The 24520-nt window shown below is 43.8% G+C and overlaps 1 protein-coding gene across 1 annotated transcript in view; it reads right to left on the bottom strand.

The window, feature by feature from the left end:
- The window catches only part of LOC129859787 (inactive heparanase-2-like), a 110629-nt gene that overhangs the window by 9842 nt on the left and 76267 nt on the right, over positions 1-24520 (bottom strand). The window contains exons 8-11 of the mRNA XM_055929907.1: positions 20037-20143; positions 19738-19852; positions 11476-11621; positions 2281-2427 (exon numbers count right to left, since the gene is read on the bottom strand). Coding sequence (XP_055785882.1) covers positions 2281-2427; positions 11476-11621; positions 19738-19852; positions 20037-20143 — 515 coding nt within the window. The remainder of the gene's footprint in view (positions 1-2280; positions 2428-11475; positions 11622-19737; positions 19853-20036; positions 20144-24520) is intronic.

The following is a 24520-nucleotide window of genomic DNA, read 5'->3' as shown; positions in this document are numbered from 1 at the left end:
TTGCACTTGGCCAAAATCAATTCCTGTAATTAATTAAATAATTGTAAATGTACTCTGACACCTCGCGACTCACCATTAACAGGTATGCGTCCCACCTTGGGCGACCCATACTTTAAGAAAGGCTGTTTGATGATAGTGGGGTGAACAGGCCGTGGCTCGGGTTGTTAGAGTTCCTTGATGATCTTCTTGACCTAGCAGGGTCCCCAAACTTTTCCCCCTAAGGCCCAATTTTCTTATATGAAAACATTTTTTTTTATTATTATTTTTTTAAATATTTGAGGTACCTAGGACTATTATGTTGTTTTGACACTAATTTCCTGCAATTCTACGTAGTTTAACAAGACTCTTTTAGATAGGCTATTTAATGATAATAATAATAATAATAATAATAATGGATAAGGCAAATAAAGTCTAGGCCTTATAAAGGGTTTACGGAGGTGTCACGTTCCTGACCTATTGTTCCTTTTTCTTTTATTTATTTAGTTGGTCAGGGCGTGAGTTGGGGTGGGTTGTCTTTGTGTGTTTTTGTATTGTCTAGGGCAGGGGTGTCAAACTCATTCCACGGAGGGCCTAGTGTCTGCAGGTTTTTGGTTTTTCCTTTCAATAAAGCCCTAGACAACCACGTGTGGGGAGTTCCTAACTAATTAGTGATGTTAATTCATCAATCAAGTGTAAGGGAGGAGCGAAAACCCGCAGACACTCGGCCCCCCGTGGAATGAGTTTGACACCTGTGGTCTAGGATGTTGTATGGTTTAGGGGGTTAAGTAGAGTAGATGGGTTAGTGTTTAGTATAGGTGTCTAGGAAAGTCTATGGTTGCCTGAATTGGTTCTCAATCAGAGACAGCTGGTTATTGTTGTCTCTGATTGGGAGCCATATTTAAGGCAGCCATAGGCTTTAGCTGTTTGTGGGTAATTGTCTATGTGTAGTGTTTGTGTCAGCACTATCTGTATTTATAGCTTCACGGTCGTCAGTTTTGTTATTTTGTGTATAGTTGTTCGTTTCTTGTTTGTTTTCTCTCTTCTTAAAATAAAGAAGATGTATTTTGCACATGCTGCGCCTTGGTCCACTGTCTATCCAGAAGACGATCGTGACAGGAGGCTTGAGCATTTAAAGTTGTGATTTATTTAGTAGAGCCACATGGTTCACTGATAGAGATCCCAAATCCTCCCGATTGAAGGAGAATCCCCCACCCTGTTTCCCATAGAGATGACTGAAGTTAGCTAGAGGGACAGCTTTGTTATGGTAACCTAGGTCTCTCTGTCTCTCTCCTGTAAGTTGGACTTGTCAGGTCAGTGTGTGTGTGTGTGTGTGTGTGTGTGTGTGTGTGTGTGTGTGTGTGTGTCTTGTCAGGTCAGTGTGTGTGTGTGTGTGTCTTGTCAGTGTGTGTGTGTGTGTGTGTGTCTGTCTTTTCAGGTCAGTGTGTGTGTCTTGTCAGGTCAGTGTGTGTGTGTGTGTGTCTTGTCAGGTCAGTATATGGAACAGGATACTCTATTAATAGAGCAGTGTGGATGTTTGATCAGAAAACAAGCATTCCATGAAGCTCTGCTCTGTCTGTATAGCCCTCTGTCTGTGTAGCCCTCTGTCTGTGTAGCCCTCTGTCTGTGTAGCCCTCTGTCTGTGTAACCCTCTGTCTGTGTAACCCCCTGTCTGTGTAGCCCTCTGTCTGTGTAGCCCTCTGTCTGTGTAGCCCTCTGTCTGTGTAGCCCTCTGTTTGTGTAGCCCTCTGACTGTGTAGCCCTCTGTCTGTGTAGCCCTCTGTCTGTGTAACCCTCTGTCTGTGTAGCCCTCTGTCTGTGTAACCCTCTCTCTGTGTAGCCCTCTCTCTGTGTAACCCCCTGTCTGTGTAGCCCTCTGTCTGTGTAGCCCTCTGTTTGTGTAGCCTTCCTTCTGTGTAGGCCTCTGTCTATGTAGCTCTCTGTTTGTGTAGCTCTCTGTTTGTGTAGCCCTCTGTCTGTGTAGCCATCTGTCTATGATCAGCAGGATATATATAGAGACAGGGAGAAATATAGAGAAATGGAGGGAGAGAGAGAAAGATAGAAATGGAGTGTGTGTGAAAAAGAAGACCATGAAAACCAGTAGAAAGGAGAGTGTGTGTGTGTGTGTGTGTGTGTGTGTGTGTGTGTGTGTGTGTGTGTGTGTGTGTGTGAATGTCAGACCCCTCCCACTGGGCACACACTGGTTAAATCAATGTTGTTTCCATGTCAGTTCAATGAAAATACGTTGAACCAATGTGGAATAGACATTGAATTGACGTCTGTGCCCAGTGGACTGCTACAGACCTGGCGTGTAGTCCGTCTGTCCCATAGGGCTGTACCAGGTACTGATGGACAGTCATGTTACGTAAGGTTCCCGCCAGCTTGATTTTCTTCCTCGACCGATGCAGGTTGATGATATAGATCGTTATGGATCCTCTCACGTAGTTACGACTGGAAGGAATAGAATAGAAGAGAAGTATCCTAAATTTAAAAGCGAGTAAAGATAAACACAAATGTTGGTTTTCATGGTCTTCTTTTTCACACACACACACACACACACACACACACACACACACACACACACACACACACACACACACACACACACACACACACACACACACACACACACACACACACACACACACACACACACACACACACACACACACTGCAGAGACAGACAGAGAGGAAGTTCTTTGACTAGACCTTTTGTTGCTCTCTCACTACCTTTTTCTCACTATCTCTAGCGAAATCTGTAAGGGCCTTTATAGTGTCTTCCTCTGCCGAGCACAACAGAACCTTCAATAACTAACTAGGAGAAGAGTCCTTTTAAAAACAGAGGAAAGCCTTTGAAATGGTTACCTGGTATGTCAGGGATGGAACAATGCTGCCACCCGCCAATTTAATAACAGGAGCAAAAGAGTTGAAGACGACGGGTCAATCTGAACGTGTTCCAAGCATTCCATAAACTCAATGTAATCTAGTTCTTCTCTTCATTAGAATTCGAAACATGTCATCTATTTTTTGTATGTACATTTATATTCAAGCGTCAATCAGAAGTTGAAACAATAACAAATGGTGGTGCTGGAAAAGTGCAATCCCCTTTCAGAGACAGAAGGGAGCTTCTGTAAAACAAGGTTATATGTTGGGTTGTGATGGGGTACGACAGTTGAACTAAACTTATGATGTATTTATATGTTATACTGTATTCTTCAACAATCAATAGGTACATATCACTAATGTATAAGTTATACTGTATTCTTCAACAATCAATAGGTACATATCACTAATGTATAAGTTATACTGTATTCTTCAACAATCAATAGGTACATATCACTAATGTATAAGTTATTCTGTATTCTTCAACAATCAATAGGTACATATCACTAATGTATAAGTTATTCTGTAAGTCCAGAAATGGATGTAGCAACTGCAGATTGTCCTTTTAAACAGTATTTGATGTAATTGCCCTCGTGGCCTTGTTTCTAGATATGTACAGTACATTTCATAATACTGTCAAATATGCCTAGATTGAAGGGATCTGAGATGTTTTGATATGATCAGAACGTAAGACCTGAAGTCCCTACTCACATCACATTCAGGGTCAGTTGGAGGGTGTGAAAGTGTGGGACAGACAATGCAGCATGAGTCCCAGTCTCTGGAACAGAGTGCTGAGGACAGGACTTAGGAGATTTTAGCCAAAGGTAAATATCTACAAGAGAAAGATAAGGCAAACATGATAACATGTAATAACCTGTCTAATGTGAAGGGAGGATCAACACAACTGGAGTGGTACCATATGTTTCTGTGTGTCTGTGTGTGGTGATACCATATGTTTCTGGGTGTCTGTGTGTGGTGATACCATATGTTTCTGTGTGTCTGTGTGTGGTGATACCATATGTTTCTGTGTGTCTGTGTGTGGTGATACCATATGTTTCTGTGTGTCTGTGTGTGGTGATACCATATGTTTCTGGGTGTCTGTGTGTGGTGACACCATATGTTTCTGTGTGTCTGTGTGTGGTGATACCATATGTTTCTGTGTGTCTGTGTGTGGTGATACCATATGTTTCTGGGTGTCTGTGTGTGGTGATACCATATGTTTCTGGGTGTCTGTGTGTGGTGATACCATATGTTTCTGGGTGTCTGTGTGTGGTGATACCATATGTTTCTGGGTGTCTGTGTGTGGTGATACCATATGTTTCTGGGTGTCTGTGTGTGGTGATACCATATGTTTCTGTGTGTCTGTGTGTGGTGATACCATATGTTTCTGTGTGTCTGTGTGTGGTGATACCATATGTTTCTGTGTGTCTGTGTGTGGTGATACCATATGTTTCTGGGTGTCTGTGTGTGGTGATACCATATGTTTCTGGGTGTCTGTGTGTGGTGATACCATATGTTTCTGGGTGTCTGTGTGTGGTGATACCATATGTTTCTGTGTGTCTGTGAGTGGTGATACCATATGTTTCTGGGTGTCTGTGTGTGGTGATACCATATGTTTCTGGGTGTCTGTGTGTGGTGATACCATATGTTTCTGTGTGTCTGTGAGTGGTGATACCATATGTTTCTGTGTGTCTGTGTGTGGTGATACCATATGTTTCTGTGTGTCTGTGTGTGGTGATACCATATGTTTCTGGGTGTCTGTGTGTGGTGATACCATATGTTTCTGTGTGTTTGTGTGTGGTGATACCATATGTTTCTGTGTGTCTGTGTGTGGTGATACCATATGTTTCTGGGTGTCTGTGTGTGGTGATACCATATGTTTCTGTGTGTTTGTGTGTGGTGATACCATATGTTTCTGTGTGTCTGTGTGTGGTGATACCATATGTTTCTGTGTGTTTGTGTGTGGTGATACCATATGTTTCTGTGTGTCTGTGTGTGGTGATACCATATGTTTCTGTGTGTTTGTGTGTGGTGATACCATATGTTTCTGTGTGTCTGTGTGTGGTGATACCATATGTTTCTGGGTGTCTGTGTGTGGTGATACCATATGTTTCTGTGTGTTTGTGTGTGGTGATACCATATGTTTCTGGGTGTCTGTGTGTGGTGATACCATATGTTTCTGGGTGTCTGTGAGTGGTGATACCATATGTTTCTGTGTGTCTGTGTGTGGTGATACCATATGTTTCTGGGTGTCTGTGTGTGGTGATACCATATGTTTCTGTGTGTTTGTGTGTGGTGATACCATATGTTTCTGGGTGTCTGTGTGTGGTGATACCATATGTTTCTGGGTGTCTGTGTGTGGTGATACCATATGTTTCTGTGTGTTTGTGTGTGGTGATACCATATGTTTCTGTGTGTTTGTGTGTGGTGATACCATATGTTTCTGGGTGTCTGTGTGTGGTGATACCATATGTTTCTGGGTGTCTGTGAGTGGTGATACCATATGTTTCTGTGTGTCTGTGTGTGGTGGTACCATATGTTTCTGGGTGTCTGTGTGTGGTGATACCATATGTTTCTGTGTGTTTGTGTGTGGTGATACCATATGTTTCTGGGTGTCTGTGAGTGGTGATACCATATGTTTCTGGGTGTCTGTGTGTGGTGATACCATATGTTTCTGTGTGTTTGTGTGTGGTGATACCATATGTTTCTGGGTGTCTGTTTGTGGTGATACCATATGTTTCTGTGTGTTTGTGTGTGGTGATACCATATGTTTCTGGGTGTCTGTGTGCATTGATATCATATGTTTCCGAGGACCACATTGTTCAGGGTCAGTGTTGGGCTTTATCAGACAGGTTGACTAGCGATCCCTCTCTGATCATCAATCTCTCTATCTCTCTCCATCTGTCTCTCTCTCCATCTGTCTCACTTTCCATCTCTCTCTCTCCATCTCTCTCCATCTGTCTCTCTCTCCATCTCTCTCTCTCTCTCTCCATCTGTCTCATGCTTCATCTCTCTCTCTCCATCTGTCTCACTCTCCATCGGTCTCACTCCATCTGTCTCATCTGTCTCACTCTCCATCTCTCTCTCTCCAGCTCTCTCTCCATCTGTCTCACTCTCCATCTCTCTCCATCTGTCTCACTCTCCATCTCTCTCCATCTCTCAATCTGCCACACTCTCCATCTCTCTCTACATCTGACTCACTCTCCATCTCTGTCTCTCTCTCTCTCTCTCTCCATATCTCTGTCTCCATCTCTCTCTCCATCGGTCTCACTCTCCATCTCTCATCTCTTTCTCCAACTCTCTCTCACTCTCCATCTCTCTCACCATCTGTATCACTCTCCATCTCTCTCTCCATCTGTCTCACTCTCCATCTCTCTCTCCATCTGTCTCTCTCACGGCTTCTGGTTTTTGTTCACTCTTTGTCTCTACTTCTCATCGTACATCAAAGAAACACTAAGCAGACACACAGAGATCCTATTCAAGTGACTTGAATAAATTCAAACGAACACTCTGTTGACAGAGAACAGAACCAAGGTTGGTCACGTCTGTATACAGAAACCAGTGTCTGTCTGTCTGTCTGTCTTCGTGTCAGACAGTGTAATTGGTCAGGCCTGGAGAGTTTCTTCTGTTTAACTATTGGAGCCTTATGCCTCATGCTAAACATTGCTCAGGGCTGGGTTGGATCAGACAGAGAGAGCTGGAGGGATAGATACCCGTAGATTAGACAGAGAGATGGAGAGAGGGATAAAGACAGTCCAGGATTTCCAAAATGATGAGGTTCTGAGGCATTAGAGGCAGGAACGTAAACAATCCTTCACGTTGTTTGATGTTGGAGCATCGTTTCAGAGTGAAACAGACCATGCTAACCACTAAATGTCTGGAAGGCTGGAAACCGCTGACTGGCTATCCGGATAGAATAATACAATACCCTTGATAGCAAAATAGTAATGGAACTGCCAACAGAGTAAAGAGGATAGATGTTGAGATCCAGATATAAGTCCCTTGCCAGGGGCTACAGACTCCCCTCATAAAAGGCGATAGTCACCGTCCTATCCTTCCAGGTGCCAGATGGAAAGCACTTGATGACAACCATTTCATATATCTGCAGATCTGTCAACAGGCTACACCATAGGTTGCAGATCAGATGTGAGGTATATCTATATCTGTATCAGTAGATACAGTCTCTAGAGAGTACTCTTTGCGCCAAACCTGTAACTATGATAGAATAGACGACTATAGACAAATCCAATTGCTTGGAGCAGGGGATAGAGATCAAAGAAAATGTTCACCAGCAAAGACGGAAGACTGATACTCCCTTATATGTGTTAATTGTATATTTAATATATACAGTGCCTTCAGAATGTTATGTTACAACCTTATTCTAAAATGGACTAAATAAAACAATTTCTTCAGCAATCTACACACAACAGCCCATAAAAACAAATAGAAAAACGTTTTTAGAAATGTTTGCAAATTTATTACAAATAAAAAACATTTTATTAGTCACATGTGCCTTACAGTGAAATGCTTACTTATGAGCCCCTAACCAACAATGCAGTTAAAAAAAATACAGATAAGAATAAGAGATAAAAGTAACAAGTCATTAAAGAGCAGCAGGAAAATAACAATAACGAGACTATATACAGGGGGTCAATGTGTGGGAGCACCGGTTAGTTGAGGTAATATGTACATGTAGGTAGAGTTATTGAAGTGACTATGTATAGATGAGAACAACAGAGAGTAGCAGCGGTGTAAAAAAAGGGGGGGGGGGGAATGCAAATAGTCTGGGTAGCCATTTGATTAGATGTTCAAAAGTCTTATGGCTTGGGGGTAGAAGCTGTGTAGAAGCCTCTTGGAGCTAGACTTGGCACTCCGGTACCGCTTGCCGTGCATAGCAGAGAGAACAGTCTATGTCTAGGGTGGCTGGAGTCTTGGACAATTTTTAGGGCCTTCCTCTGACACCGCCTGGTATAGAGTCACTGGATGGCAGGAAGCTTGGCCGCAGTGATGTACTGGGCTGTTCGCACTAACCTCTGTAGTGCCTTGCGGTCGGAGGCCGAGCAGTTGCCATGCCAGGCAGTGATGCAACCAGTCAGGATGCTCTCGATGGTGCAGCTGTAGAACCTTTTGAGGATCTGAGGACCCATGCCAAATCTTTTCAGTCTCCTAAGGGGGATTAGGTTTTGTCGTGCCCTCTTCACGACTGTCTTCGTGTGTTTGGACCATGTTAGTTTGTTGGTGATGTGGACACCAAGGAACTTGAAGCTCTCAACCTGCTCCACTGCAGCCCTGTCTATGAGAATGGGGGCCTGCTCAGTCCTCTTTTTCCTGTAGTCCACAATCATATCCTTTGTCTTGATCACGTTGAGGGAGAGGTTTAAATCCAGGCACCACACGGCCAGGTCTCTGACCTCCTCCCTATAGGCTCTCATCATTGTCGGTGATCAGGTCTACCACTGTTGTGTCGTCTGCAAACTTAATGATGGTGTTGGAGTCGTGCCTGGCCATGCAGTCATGAGTGAACAGGGAGTACAGGAGGGGACTGAGCATGCACCCCTGAAAGGCCCCTGTGTTGAGGGTCAGCATGGCAGATGTGTTGTTACCTACCCTTACCACCTGGGGGCGGCCCGTCACAAAGTCCAGGATCCAGTTGCAGAGGGAGGTGTTTAGTCCCAGGGTCCTTAGCTTAGTGATGAGCTTTGAGGGCACTATGGTGATGAACGCTGAGCTGTAGGAAATGAATAGCATTCTCACATAGGTGTTCCTTTTGTCCAGGTGGGAAAGGGCAGTGTGGAGTGCAATAGAGATTGCGTCATCTGTGGATCTGCTGGGACGGTATGCAAATTTGAGTGGGTCTAGGGTTTCTGGGATGATGGTGTTGATGTACCTTATTTAAGTATTCAGCCCCTTTGCTATGAGACTCAACATTGAGCTCAGGTGCATCCTGTTTCCATTGATCATCCTTGAGATATTTCTACAACTTCATTCGAGTCTGCCTTTGGTAAATTCAATTGATTGGACATGATTTGGAAAGGCACACACCTGTCTATATAAAGTCCCACAGTTGACAGTGCATGTCAGAGCAAAAACCAAGCCATGAGGTTGAAGGAATTGTCCGCAGAGCTCCGAGACAGGATTGTGTCGAGGCACAGATCTGGGGAAGGGTACCAAAAGATTTCTGCAGCATTGAACACAAGAACACAGTGGCCTCCATCATTCTTAAATGGAAGAAGTTTGGAACCACCAAAACTCTTCCTAGAGCTGGCCGCCCGGACAAACTGAGCAATCGGTGGAGACGGGCCTTGGTCAGGGAGATGACCAAGAACCCGACGGTCACTCTGACAGAGCTCTAGAGTTCCTATGTGGAGATGGGAGAATGTTCCAGAAGGACAACCATCTCTATGGCACTCCACCAACCAGGCCTTTATGGTAGAGTGGCCAGACAGAAGCCACTCCTCAGTAAAACACACATGACAGCCCGCTTGGAGTTTGCCAAAAGGCACCTAAAGACTCTCAGACCATGAGAAACAAGATTCTCTGGTCTGATGAAACCAAGATTGAACTCTTTGGCCTAAATGCCAAGCGTCACGTCTGGAGGAAACATGGCACCATCCCTAGGGTGAAGCATGGTGGTGGCAGCATCATGCTGTGGGGATGTTTTTCAGCGGCAGGGACTGGGAGAATAGTCAGGATCGAGGCAAAGAACGGAGCAAAGTACAGAGAGATCCTTTAATGAAAACCTGCTCCAGAGCGATCAGGACCTCAGACTGGGGGCGAAGGTTCACCTTCCAACAGGACAACGACCCTAAGCACACAGCCAATACAATGCAGGAGTGACTTCGGGACTAGTCTCTCAATGTCCTTGAGTGGCCCAGCCAGAGCCAGGACTTGAACCCGATTGAACATCTCTGGAGAGACTTGAAAATAGCTGTGCAGCAACGCTCCCCATCTAGCCTGATAGAGCTTGAGAGGATCTACAGAGGAATGGGAGAAACTCCCCAAATACAGGTGTGTGTTGATTGATGAGACATTTTTAAATTCATTTCAGAATAAGGCTGTTACTTAACAAAATGTGGAAAAAGTCAAGGGGTCTGAATGCTTTCCGAATAACATTCTAGTTATTGCATATAGATAGTGTAGTGTGTGGAGTAGGGTGAACAGTTGTAACTGAGCCGTGTGTGTAGGTGGGACAGAGGGCATTAAGTCTAGCCTGGTGCTGAAAGCTCTGCTGACCTGATACACATCTCATACGGCTGGGTTAAATGATAACCTTGAACAGGGGGAACAGGGGGACGGTGCTGCTCTTTATCTAGTCTGGCACAGACGTCCCTATTGTACCTACCCCTCCGTTTCCCCTCACCCTCCCCCCAAAACCCCCTCCAACCAGGATAAAGGACTGGCACACCTGTCACCGCCGCTTTCACGAAGAGAACAGTCCCTCACACGCCTGATAAGTGATACCTGTTAAGTTTTATGGCCTGGCCTCTGAAAGACTGAGGTGCCTGGACGACAGTTATTTATGAGCTGTAGTTATAAGCAGACTAGGTAGAATTGTGGAAGACTGGGTTATTGATGTGATTTAGTATGGCTAGAGTGGCTTATTAATGGGCTATAGCAGGGATCATCAACTAGATTCAGCCACGGGCCGATTTTTTTCGGCTGTTCAGGGGGCCGGAACTATATTACAAATAATCTGTAGACTGCAAATTGACCACAAGAAGCCCAAACAGATATATAATGTTTGACTAAAATACAATAATTTTAAACCTTGCTTACAATTATATACGATCACGTGTCTCTCTATTATGGAATACTTGGGAACAAATTTCTTAAATTAAAATGACTTGGAGCTGACTTCCTGGTGTTTTTACAGTCTATTATGTCCAACAATTAATATCTCTTGGAGCTGACTTCCTGGTGTTTTTACAGTCTATTATGTCCAACAATTAAAACCTCTTGGAGCTGACTTCCTGGTGTTTTTACAGTCTATTATGTCCAACAATTAAAATCTCTTGGAGCTGACTTCCTGGTGTTTTTACAGTCTATTATGTCCAACAATTAAAATCTCTTGGAGCTGACTTCCTGGTGTTTTTACAGTCTATTATGTCCAACAATTAAAATCTCTTGGAGCTGACTTCCTGGTGTTTTTACAGTCTATTATGTCCAACAATTAAAATCTCTTGGAGCTGACTTCCTGGTGTTTTTACAGTCTATTATGTCCAACAATTAAAATCTCTTGGAGCTGACTTCCTGGTGTTTTTACAGTCTATTATGTCCAACAATTAAAATCTCTTGGAGCTGACTTCCTGGTGTTTTTACAGTCTATTATGTCCAACAATTAAAATGTATATATATAGATGATTATTTCTTTTTTTGTTGTTGAAGTGTTGGGGGGGAACCTGGGTTATAGTATGGGAGAGACTAGAAACTGTGCCTCAGGTGTATTGAGAATGTAACACCAAGGGAAGGAAGATGGGACAACAAAGCTATAGAAGTCTAAGCTGTGATTGCTTTTTAGCCACCCAGCTAATTCTTGTGCCTTAGGCCAAAATTGTACTGACAAAGGGGTACTTTTTGAAGCTGGTATAGTGTACTGTATATGGCTGTAGTTTTTACTTGTGGAAGCTGGTACAATGTGCGTAGATCCGTAGTTTGTCTCGTATAACCCTCCCTGGTCGTGGTTTCCTCTGCAAGCCTGCTACCCGCACTGCCAACACCCTGGGACCGACCAGACGCTTGAACACCAGGGACAACCAGTAGTCCTGGAAAACACACACACACACACACACACACACACACACACACACACACACACACACACACACACACAGACAGACAGACAGACAGACAGACAGACAGACAGACAGACAGACAGACAGACAGAGGACACCTGTTACACAGTGAAAAACCACACACAGTCTGCATAGTCAGATAGCAAAGTAAGCATGAGCTCCCACAATGATGTTGCATGGACACAGACATGAGAAGGGCATGCTTAGCTTAGCAGGTTAACATATTCTTTAGTGAGTGGGTTAACATTCCCATACTGTTCCATTGAGTCCATTGACTTGTCAACACCGATATAAGGTCTGGCTAAATGGTCGTGCAGTATTTCAGAACAGGGGGCTGTAGAGGTGCAGAGGTGCTAAAACACTCCACTATGTCTGATAACAGTTGTATAAAACATAAACAAAACTTAAGATACCACATAGAGTGTGTTGAGTGAATCAACTGGATGTGAGCCCCTTAGGGTTTACAAGTGTCCAATTCAATGTAAATCACACATTATATCACTATTCACCTTAATTATCTGGAGGAAATTTTTTTTTGGGAAAAGCAGAGGCTGTACGGGTGTCTACTCCTGTTTCAGCCACAATGGTCGACAAGACCAGGGGTAGAAGCTGGATACCAGATTCTTCAGTCTTTATTGAAAGAGACAATATAATACATACTCCCCTCTCCCCTACCCCCTCTCCTCTCCTCTCTCTCTCCTGTCCTGCCCATCTCCCCTCTCATAGCCCTCTCTCCTCCCCTCTATCTCCTGTACTGCACCTCTCCTCTCCTCTCTCCTGACCCACTCCTCTCCTCTAACCTGTCCTGCTCCTCTGCTCGTTTCTCTTCTCTCCCTTCTCTCCCCTGTCCTAACCTCCTATCCTATCCTCTCTTTTCCCTTTATTCTCCTCTCCCCTCTCTCTCCTGTCCTGCCCATCTCCCCTCCTGCACCTCTCTCCTACCTCTCCTCTACTCTCCTCTCCTCTGTCCTGCCCCTCTTCCATTTTCTTTTCTCTGCTTTCTTCCCCTGTCCTGCCCCTCTCTTCCCTGATATCTCTTTCTCCTATTCTGCCCCTCTCCACTCTCTCTCTCTCTCCCCTGTCCTGCCCCGCTCCTCATCTCTCTGCTCTCTCTCTCCTGACCCTCCCCTCTCTGCCATGTCCTGCCCCTCTCTTCTCTGATATCTCTCTCTCCTATCCTGCCCCTCTCCTCACTCCGCTGTCCTGCCCCTATCCTCTTCTCTCCTCTCTCCCCTGTCCTTGCTTTCCCATCTTCTCTCCTCTGTTCTCTGTCCTGCCCCCCCCCCCCCCCCAACCTCTCTCTCTCTCCTGTCCGGTCCCCATCTATTCCCTGCTTTTTCCTCTGTCCTGCCCCTCTCTCTCGCTCTATTTTCATGTCTCTCTCCTCTTCTCTTCTCTCCTGTCCTCTCTCTCCCCTGTGCTGCACCTCTCCTCTTTTCTTCTCCCCTCTCTCCCCAAAATCAACACCTCACCAGAGGTTCTGAACAACATGTGTGTGTCAGGAAGTTCCCATGCAATCCTGCATATGGCAACATTTAAGGCTTTTTCCCCCACCAGGCCAAGCTTTAACTTAATTTGCTACTCCACCATCGGGAAAGCCCAGGGTACAGTAAGAGTACAGAACAGAAGTGTACAATTTGGGCTATAGACAGGGCTATCGGCAGCTGGGAAAAGAGCAGACACTAATATTATGAAGAAATCTGTAGATTCTGAGGTAAAACAAAGAGCAGTTCTTCGGGTGAAAGCCTTGGAGCGTACACTGTGGTTACATGAGTGCCTTTCTCTTGCAAGATGGACAGATAATATCAAACATTGGGAAAATTATATTATTCTCCTTTTACACTGTGTCTGGCTACGTTAGAAACTTACATTAGCAAAGTGCATGCCCTGCACACCTCAGGATTTCTCCTCTTTCCAGTCATTACTTCCCTGTTTTTGTGGGTTGTAAATTAATTTGTCACATAAATGTTGCTGGATCGGTTTATTTAAGAAGAAAACTAATGCACATTCCATCTCTTGCTTGTACAAAACACATTTTCCCACTGATTTAATGATCGCAATCTTTGCACAGGTGGGTGCTCTTTTTTTGTAACGTTAAAAAGCCAAATCTCAAAAATCTCATTTTTTTGTGCATTGGTAAATTCTAGAGCAGCACGTTTAGATTATAAAACAGGGAGCTATCATTTTTCTTAAACATAGTCTACACCTAATGTTTAATATGCAAGAGGATTTGACAAAAACAATCATGAGAATGAGTGAAAGCGATGATGAAAGCTAACTCCGTTGGTAGCGCATGGCGCTTGTAACACCAGGGTAGTGTATTTGATTCCCGGGATCACCCATTCGTAAAATGTATGCACGCATGACTATAAGTCGCTTTGAATAAAAGTGTCTGCTAAATGGCATATACAGTTGAAGTCGGAAGTTTACATACACTTAGGTAAAGTCATTCAAACTCGTTTTTCAACCATTCCACAAAATTCTTGTTAACAAACTATAGTTTTGGCAAGTCGGGTAGAACATCTACTTTGTGCATAACACAAGTCATTTTTCCAACAATTGTTTACAGACAGATAATTTCACTTATAATTCACTGTATCACAATTCCAGTGGGTCAGAAGTTTACATACACTATGTTGACTGTACCTTTAAACAGATTGGAAAATTCCAGAAAATGATGTCATGGCTTTAGAAGCTTCTGATAGGCTAATTGACATCATTTGAGTCAATTGGAGGTACCGGTTTGCAACTGCACATGGGGAAAAAGATCATACTTTTTGGAGAAATGTCCTCTGGTCTGATGAAACAAAAATAGAAATGTTTGGCCATAATGACCATCGTTATGTTTGGAGGAAAAAGGGGGAGGCTTGCAAGCCAAAGAACACCATCAAAACCGTGAAGCACAGGGGTGGCAGCATCATGTTGTGGGGGTGCTTTGCTGCAGGAGGGACTGGTGCACTTCACAAAATGGATGGCATCATGAGGGTGGAAAACTATGTGGATATATTGAAGCAACATCTCAAAACATCATTCTGGAAGTTAAAGCTTGGTCACAAATGGGTCTTCCAAATGGACAATGACCCAAAGCATACTTCCAAAGTTGTGCCAAAATGGCTTAAGGACAACAAAGTCAAGGTATTGGAGTGGCCATCACAAAGCCCTGACCTCAATCCCATAGAAAATGTGTGGGCAGAACTGAAAAAGCGTGTGTGAGCAAGGAGGCCTACAAACCTGACTCGGTTACACCAGCTCTGTCAGGAGGAATGGGTCAACATTTCCCCAACTTATTGTGGGAAGCATGTGGAAGGCTACCTGAAACGTTTGACCCAAGTTAAACAATTTAAAGGCAATGCTACCAAATACTAATTGAGTGTATGTAAACTTCTGACCCACTGGGAATGTGATGAAGGAAATAAAATATGAAATAAATCATTCTCTCTTCTATTATTCTGACATTTCAAAAGTTTTCAAATAAAGTGGTGATCGTAACTGACCTATAACAGGTAATTTTTACTAGGATTAAATGTCAGGAATTGTGAAAAACTGAGTTTAAATGTATTTGGCTAAGGTGTAGGTAAACTTCCGACTTCAACTGTACAATGCATTCAGAAAGTATTCTGACCCCTTCTCTTTTTCCACATTTTATGGATACATTTTTATTTTTTTTAACTCATCAATTTACACACAATACCCCATAAAGACAATGTAAAAACAGGTTTTTAGACATAAAAATACCTTATTTACATAAGTATTCTGACCCTTTGCTATGAGATTCGAAATTGAGCTCAGGTGCATCCTGTTTCCATTGATCATCCTTGAGATGTTTCTACAACTTGATTGGAGTCCACCTGTGGTAAATTCAATTGATTGGACATGATTTGAAAAGGCACACATCTGTCTATATAAGGTCCCACATTTGACAGTGTATGTCAGAGCCAAGCCAAACCAAGCCATGAGGTCGAAGAAATTGTCTATAGAGCCCGAGACAGGATTGTGTCGAGGCACAGATCTGGGGAAGAGTACAACAAAATGTGTGCAGCATTGAAGGTCCCCAAGAACACAGTGGCCTCCATCATTCTTAAGTGAAGAAGTTTGGAACCACTAACCACTAAGACTCTTCCTAGAGCTGGCCGCCCGGTCAAACTGAGCAATCGGGGGAGAAGGGCCTTGGTCAGTGAAGAGACCAAGAACCCAATGGTCACTTAGACAGAGTGGGGTATTGTGTTTAGATTGATGAGGGAAAAAACGATTTAATCAGTTTTAGAATAAGGCTGTCAAGTCACAAAATGCAGAAAAAGTCAAGGGGTCTGAATACTTTCTGAATGCACTGTATAAAGATGCTGGTTGGATAGAGGGTAATTTAATGCAAATGTATTTAACTATACTCAAGTGTATATGCAAATTAGTTATTTTCAAATATTATTATTCTATCAATATAATAACAAAACACATAAATAGGCCATATATGGTTTATATATGGTAGCATGGGTCTTATATATAAAAAGTTTGTGTGTGTGTGTGTGTGTGTGTGTGTGTGTGTGTGTGTGTGTGTGTGTGTGTGTGTGTGTGTGTGTGTGTGTGTGTGTGTGTGTGTGTGTGTGTGTGTGTGTGTGTGTGTGTGTGTGTGTGTGTGTATATATATATATTTGACATAAAGTTTACACATGAATTCCCACCTAAACTGATGGATTACATTGACTTTTTGTCTGTCATTATACACTTATTTATGTGCTATAATTCAGTCAATATTTGATGGATTTCTTATTTCTTTTAAAAGCGTTGAGTAGCTTCATTATACAACAAGACCAGAACTGTATTTTTGATCTTTTATAAATGTCTTATATTCTATGAGTCTATAGATGTATGTTGGTTTGCCTAGAGAGAAAACCCATCCGGTCAGTGACACTTCATGACCTCCACAGTAGTCTTTCTCTGTCTGATCAGTCAGAGCTGTGTTTACTGAGCAGGTTTAACCAGGCTGATCTGTGTGCCTGATTTACTAACTGAGAGAGATGGAGATGTCAATGAGTTGTCTACGGGATGTGCCCAGTTAGGCATCTGAAGAGCAGGGAGAAAATACACCCAGGGACGGATAGTACTGTCGATAGTCCACCCTGAGAATCTGCTAGTTTAAAGATATCAGTTTAGATATAGCGTACCGGTAGCAGCCACTTCCATGGGTAAATAACATCTGCTAGTGAGAAAGAACTGGATGGCGAAGACCTTGTGTTTGAAACATTGCAGTCAATAGAGAGGGGAGAATCTTCAGCATCTACCTAGTGAGGAAGGAGGCAGGGAAGGTGCCAGAACGAATCAGTTGGATGGGCATTTGATTTCCATAGGGGGTTACACTATTTTTTTCACGGAACCTCCTATGGTAAAATTGTTTTAATCGGTTTTATAGTAAAGACGTAATTTAACTGTCATAATGTTTTCATCTGATTGTCAAACAAATCACTTCAAAATGTAGGTTACCTTTGCCCGTTTGTCCAAAATAATTCCAGCAGCCAAACAGTGCACTGTGCACCCGCTAACTTTCCTTAAATTCACAAATGGCTGAAACTACCTCACCGGGGAGAAAAGCATCTGTGTGAGCGAAACAGCGCTCCTCTGTCTTATTATATGAAGCTCATGTATCTGATGCTGTCTGGCCAAAAATAATATGACATGCCATGCCATACTCTTTTTGGCCAGATAGCATCAGATACATGGGCAGTAGGGCAGTAGACCAGGAGAAGAGGAGGGAGGGCAAGGAGGTATGGTAGGCCAGGCCCCCTAAGTCCCGCCCATAACACCGGCTTTAGAGGGAGGGAAAGATGGAAGGATGAAGAAAGGGCAGTAGGCCAGGAGAAGAGGAGGGAGTACAGGCTAAATGAGAGCCAGACTGTGTGACTGAAAGCTTGTTAACAACAGCCTTTACAGATAAAAGTGTAAGGTTAACCATTAGGCTGTATCAGTACAGAGCCTTGCCCATTAGTGTTTTAATGCTTCTAATTACACTAACTGAATAAGAGAGGGTAGGATTCATGTTTTTAATTACAGTGACTGTATTAGGAGAGGGGTTAACAATGTGCAGTCTGTTTTAATTAGGGGTACATATAAAAAAAAATATGAAAATCTGCAGTAAACAGTAACACAAAAACACAATTTTATTAACCATAGAACACAGAAAACCAGAGAAATATCTATTTCAACAGCCCTCTGTGTCCTTAAACACAGGAATCCTAGAAAGAGTAAATAAGAATGTTGTGTGAATAGGAATTAACACACAGTTAACACACTCTGGCAGCTGAGAGACAAAGCCTAGAATGCATTAGAAACCCAGAGGTGTATCCAACAATGGAGAGAGAGAGAGAGAGAGAGAGAGAGTGTGTGTGGGAGAGAGAGAGAGAGTGTGTGAGAGAGAGAGAGAGAGAGAGAGAGAGAGAGAGAGAGAGAGAGAGAGAGAGAGGGAGAGTGAGTGAGGGAGAGAGAGAGAGAGAGAGAGAGTGAGGGAGAGAGAGAGAGAGAGAGAGAGAGAGAGAGAGAGAGAGAGAGAGAGAGAGAGAGAGAGAGAGAGAGAGAGAGAGATGATGGGGTCTTGTAGAAGAATGCAAAAGTAATGAGAGAACGAAGGAGGGTGAGAGAGCTAAAAAGGATGAAAAGAGAGGCCTATAAAGAGGGAGAGCAGAGGGAGGCTCATATCTGTTTAACAGACAAACCACCCAGGAAGCAGGCTAATACACTAAGCTGATGTCACATCCCAAACTTCTTCACATGTGCTAAGTCAAAAATAGACTGAAAGAGAGTGAGTTCAGGAGAGGAAAACAGAATGACGGAGAAAGGATAGGGAGAAGGAGTAGGCAGACCCACTACAACTGCTGGACCTTGACCATGGAGGAGAGGAATAGTAGGGGTGGGGTTGAGGGGTGATCGGATAAAGCGAGTCCTAGGTTCGACTGGGTCAATTGTCAGAACGGTGTCCAATGAGTGTTCAAAGAGATGGAGAGGGACATGTGGTTGGCATGTGAATACATCTCTGGGGCCTGCGGACAGTTCTGGCCTGTAGTGGTTCCCCCCAGCAGGTAGACTGGCAGAGCAGTCCGACGCCCAGCCACAATAAAAGCATTGTGATCCTAGCGGGGGGCATCCTTCCCAGAAACAGAAAATGGAACGGGAGGAAAAAAAATTGTCTGCTAGTTTTGGAGCGGTCTCCCTAATAAACACCACCCATCCCTGCAGCAGCTAAATAAAGTAAGAAGTTCTCCACATCTTCTTTAGGCATCCACCAGATGCTGATAAATCATTTTTATGAACATGGCACCGCAGTAGCATTGTAGAACTGACTCTCTGGATCAAAGAGTCTTGGATGTCTCTATCTCGATCTCTGGCCGCCCTCTACACGTTCACCTAAATAAGTGAATACTCCTTCAGTCCTGGTCCTGGTGACCCATAGGGTGCAGGCTTTTGTTCCAACTTGGCACTAAAACCCTTAATTCAACTAATCAACTTACTGTATCATCTGGCAAACGATTAGTTGGGTGTAATGCTTGCCCTGAGCATAGTCTTGTACCCCTGATGCAGCATCAATCCCAACAGCAGAGGGCAGTGGTGGGAACCAGGACTGGACTGCACCATTGCAGACAGTGCCAGAAGGGGAGTAGCAGCCTTTTGCGTACCTACAGCTCAGGTTGCAGATCTGTCACCAGCCCAGCGCTGCACACAGAGGGGCACACATTTTGTGATGGGGGGGAAGGGGAGAGTCGTGACACCATCCTGGTCACTGACAAAGGGCTAGGGTTACACAGTGATTCGCCCTCGCGTCCAGCCAGTCAACACCACTAAACGCCTTTCATCTGGCCTAATAGCTCCCACGGGAAAGAACGCTAGGTGCCACAGAGGACTGAGATGAGTCTACAGTAGCTGCCCAAAGCCACACCAAGGAATGGACTAAGAGTAGCAATAGCTTCAATGAACGTTCCCTTGTTTTCCAGTGAGAGTAGAAAGGAATGATTTGTCCAGTACTGCTTTCATGATGATTTTTATTTTAATGATTTTTATTTGACCTTGATTTAACTTTTATGATAAAGCAGAGTGTGAGACTCACCGGTAGTGGGTTAAAGTGCTGGTCTACGAGGTGTGTGTATCCATAGTCGAAGAACGAGTGTCGCAGCACAACATCAACCCCCTGCATCGCTGCCATACCCAGAGTGTTCAGCCACCTGAAATACACACACACACACACACACACACACACACACACACACACACACACACACACACACACACACACACACACACACACACACACACACAGAGTGAGAATAATGCCTAAGTGAGGTGATACTTCATTTGATTGATTGATTTATAGATTGATTGATTGATGTATAGATTGATTGTATTTACAGAAAGCCAGCAGCATAGGTATCAGAGAGGTTATTGGTTCCTCCAGCCCACGCCGGACCTACTCCCCCCAACCACACCTTCTTACCAGGTGCATGGCTATTCACTACCTGAGAAAGAGAGAGAGTGAGGAAAGAGAGAGAGAGAGAGAGAGAGAGAGAGAGAGAGAGAGAGAGAGAGTGGAAACAGAGGGGACAGAAGAAAGAGAGGGGGCAAGAGAGAGGGGGGAGAACAGACACAGAAAAATAGGGGATCAGATCAGAGAAAGAAAGAGAAAGGGGCTGCAGGTAGGCTAACGGTTAGAGCACTGGGCCAGTAACCGTAAGGTCGCTAGTTTGAATCCCCGAGCCGACAAGGTGACAAATCTGTTGATGTGCCCTTGAGCAAGACACTTAACCCTGATAGTTCCAGGGTCGTGGCTGATTATGGCAGACCTTGGCCGTGACCCCACTCTCTGAGGGTGTCTTTAGGGGATTGGAATATGCAATGTAGGCTTGGTCCTAATTCATGTGTTCTCTGTCACCTGGAGCTGCAATGAAAATGGTCCAGGAACAAAAGGACAATGCCCAAGGACTAGTCAACCCTTCCCCCTCTGGGGGGCCTAAACATTTCTCCTGTTACAGTAATCAGAGGACTGACTATTGTGACAGAATAATGCTATAGTTTCCATGTCGGGTATCTATTTGTTCACTGAGGATACCTCTGATGCTAACTATATGGATGGATGATCTCTGTGGTTACTTGTTTCTGCACAGGGTGAACTCTGAATTACTCTATTATGCAAAGTGTTTTATTGTCTTCTCAGGAGTTCTGTCTTATTTACATTGGTCTCACCCCCCACACAAGCCTTTAGATTCTGTGACACCCTGTGGAGATTGGACCTGAGAGTGTTTAGGTTACTGTAAACTTGGTATTGTTTGATTGGTCAATTGTGGTTGGTTTTGGGTCGGAAGGTTACACCTTAAATTTTATAAATGGGATTAAATGCCTTTGTTCTCTCTCTTCGAATGATGCTCATTGACTACAGCTCAGCCTTCAACACCATTATCCCCTCCAAGCTCGTCACCAAGCTTAGGACTCTGGGTCTGAACACCTCCCTCTGCAACTGGATCCTTAACACAGGGGCCCCACAGGGGTGTGCGCTTAGTCCCCTCCTGTTCTCACTGTTCACCCACGACTACGTGGCCACGCACGACTCCAACACCATCATCAAGTTCGCTGACAACACGATGGTGGTAGGCCTGATCACCGGCAACAATGAGTCAGCCTACAGAGAGGAGGTCAGTGACCTGACAGTGTGGTGCCAGAGTAAGACCAAGGAGCAGATCGTGGACTACAGGAAACAGGGGGGTGAGCACGCCCCCATCCACATCGATGGGGTGGCAGTGGAGCAGGCAGACAGCTTCAAGTTCCTCTGTGTCCAAATCACTAAAGACTTAAAATGGTTCAAACACACACGTACAGTCGTGAAGAAAGAGCGACAGTGCCTCTTCCCCCTCAGGAGATTGAAGAAGTTTGGCATTGGCACTCAAATCCTGAAAAGGTTCTACAGCTGTACTATTGAGAGCATATTGACTGTCTGTATCACTGCTTGGTATGGCAATAGCACCGCTCTCAATCGCATGGCTCTACAGAGTGTTGTGAGGACAGCCCAGTACATTACTGGGGCTGAGCTCCCGGCCATCCAGGACCTCTATATCAGGCGGTGTGAAAAGACGGACCGGAAAATCGTCAAAGACCCCAATCACCCCAAGACTATTTTCTCTGCTGCCACAGGGCAAGACGTATCGGTGCATCAAGTCTGACAACAACAGGCTCTTGAACAGCTTTGATCCCCAAGCAATACAACTGATAAATAGCTAACAAAATAGCTACACGGACCGAGTTTACCTTGTATCGTTATTGACCTTTTATTTCAGTATTTGTCTCTATGCACATTCACAGGGCCCTAGACACACTGTCACTCAAACACGCGCGCACACATGCACGCACGCATGCACGCACGCACGCACGCACACACACACACATACACTCACACAGGGGGCGGCAGGTAGCCTAGTGGTTATTGCATTGGGCCAGTAACCGAAAGGTTGCTAGATCGAATCCCTGAGCTGACAAGGTAAAAATCTGTCGTTCTGCCTCTGAACAAGGCAGTTAACCTTCTGTTCCTAGGCCATCATTATAATTAGGTATTTGTTCTTAACCTACTTACCTAGTTAAAAAACTAAACACGTACTCCATAATTTTCTCACTCACACATAATATGCACATACATTTATACTAACTCTACTCACCCAGCTCACCCAGCTTGCAGCTTGCACCTGCAAGCTGCAAGCTGCTGCTACTCTGTTAATCTCATATCCTGTTGCCTAGTCACCTTACCCCTCTACATATCTACCTCCATCACTCCAGTATCCCTGCACATGTAAATATGGTATTGGAACAGACTTTAAAAAAACATTTCCTGTATATAGTATACTTACTGACTTACTTTATTGTGTATTTCATATTTCTTATTCTTATTTCTAGTGTGTTTTTTTTGTAGTAATACATTGTTATTGATTATTGCATTGTTGGGTTTAGAGCTTGCAAGAAAGCCATTTCACTGTACTTGTGCATGTGACATTAAAACTTGCAACTTAAACTATCCTGTATCCAGTCCATGGAGGAAGGTTGAATGATCAATTCTCATTTCCTCGGCTTCTAGGCTCCTAGGCTTCTAGGCTCCTGGCCTAATAGGCATCTCTTTGTTCATGTTTATAATAATGCCTTGTAATGCTTGTTAATGCTTTGTAACTTTAGCTTTATGTCTTGTATGTGAATCCATTCATTTTGTTACAGGCTTTGGTTTTTCCATTGATGTTTTGAGTTTGGACTTTGGCACGTATAACTCGTTAGCACGTAGGATGCACTGATGGGTGTCACCTCATAGGTCAGCATGTATTACACCTGTGCTGGTTGCCATCTCGTTAGTGGGAAGGCGTTTCACCTTTGCTGACCCTGGTGCAATTTATCAGTGGCTGTTAAAGGTTAACACCTTTAGTTGGCGCTCCCTATTTAGATTTTTAGACAAACAATCCTCTATCTAATTTCCCTGATTTAGTTTTGCTCCACCTTTTTGGTTTGCTTCCTGTCTTTAAGTTTATTGTGGGCTTTTCTTTTGTTTGCCTCTTCTCGGGCAAATTTAGCGGTCGCTCACGGTGGGTGTCTTTTTAGGTTCAAGTTTTTGTTGCTAATCAACTTTCAGAGGACATCCCCATGAGTGTCTTTCAGAAACCCTCCCAAAACCACAACTGTTTAATTTTGGTTGTTGGTCAGTTACTCTTTGTGAGTTTCCTGTTCTGTTTAAGTGACATTTTTGGTTTTCTTGTTGGGGAATGTAACAGTTTTACCAAGTAATTAAATACCCTTATATTTAGAATTCTATCCTCAAAGATTTCTTGATTGCCTATTACTGTAACTCAACTAAAGTGTTCTTGTATATTGCTAAATATTTATGGAGTCAGCTAAACATTTGAATAGGCTAATTGCTTAGTCTTATTACTAGTCGCATGTAAACTATTTATAATATCATATATACTGTATATACACAAGTCAAATATATTACTGCCCCCTACAGCAAACACATTTCCAATTCACACATGAATTAATACACTCTTGCAAATATAAGCACTCACCTAATTATTATATTTAAAAGGAGGAATGAGAATCTTGTTTGTTCAGTGACAGCAACGTGAAGTTACGTTTTTGTTCTCTAAATGAAACATGCTAACGTCTGCTTCCAAGTCACACTCAAACATGTAGATCCCCTGAACGCAGCCCAATTTCCAGCTCACTCTCCAGATCCCAATCACCTGAATTCTAATCACCTGTTCACACACATTAGTTCAGTTCTTTGCACCCCATCACTGAGGTAATGTTTGTTTTGTGATTTCCCGTGAGTTACGCCTCCCGTGTATGATAGTTTTTGCCTGCCTCACTAACGATGCCTTTGGCCTATTCCCTAAATGTCTTGTTATCTACCTATTGCCTGATCTCCCGGACTACGTTACCAGCTTTTTCCCTGCCTGTACTGTTGCCCTTTTTGACCTATGTGTATGACCTTCTGCCTGCCCCTGGACCCAGCTACCTGCCTCCTCCTGTGGTCCTTCGCGATAAACACCTGCTGCGCCCTGCGCTTGAAACCTTTGGCCGCCTTTCCTTCCAGTTCTCTGCTGCCAATGACTGGAACGAATTGCAAAAATCACTGAAGCTTGATTCTTTTGTTACCTTCTCTAACTTTAAGCATCAGCTGTCAGAGCAGTTTACTGATCACTGTACCTGTACACAGCCAATCTGTAAATAGCACACCCAACTACCTCATCCCCATATTATTACTTATCCTCTTGCTCTTTTGCACTGCAGTATCTCTACTTGCACATCATCATCTGCACATCTATCACTCCAGTGTTAATGCTTAATTGTAATTATTTTGCCTCTATGGCCTA

Source organism: Salvelinus fontinalis, chromosome 1, assembly GCF_029448725.1.
Source record: "Salvelinus fontinalis isolate EN_2023a chromosome 1, ASM2944872v1, whole genome shotgun sequence".
NCBI lineage: Eukaryota > Metazoa > Chordata > Actinopteri > Salmoniformes > Salmonidae > Salvelinus > Salvelinus fontinalis.
The sequence above is the reverse complement of the archived record's forward strand: the minus strand, read 5'-3'. Positions and strand labels throughout refer to the sequence as shown.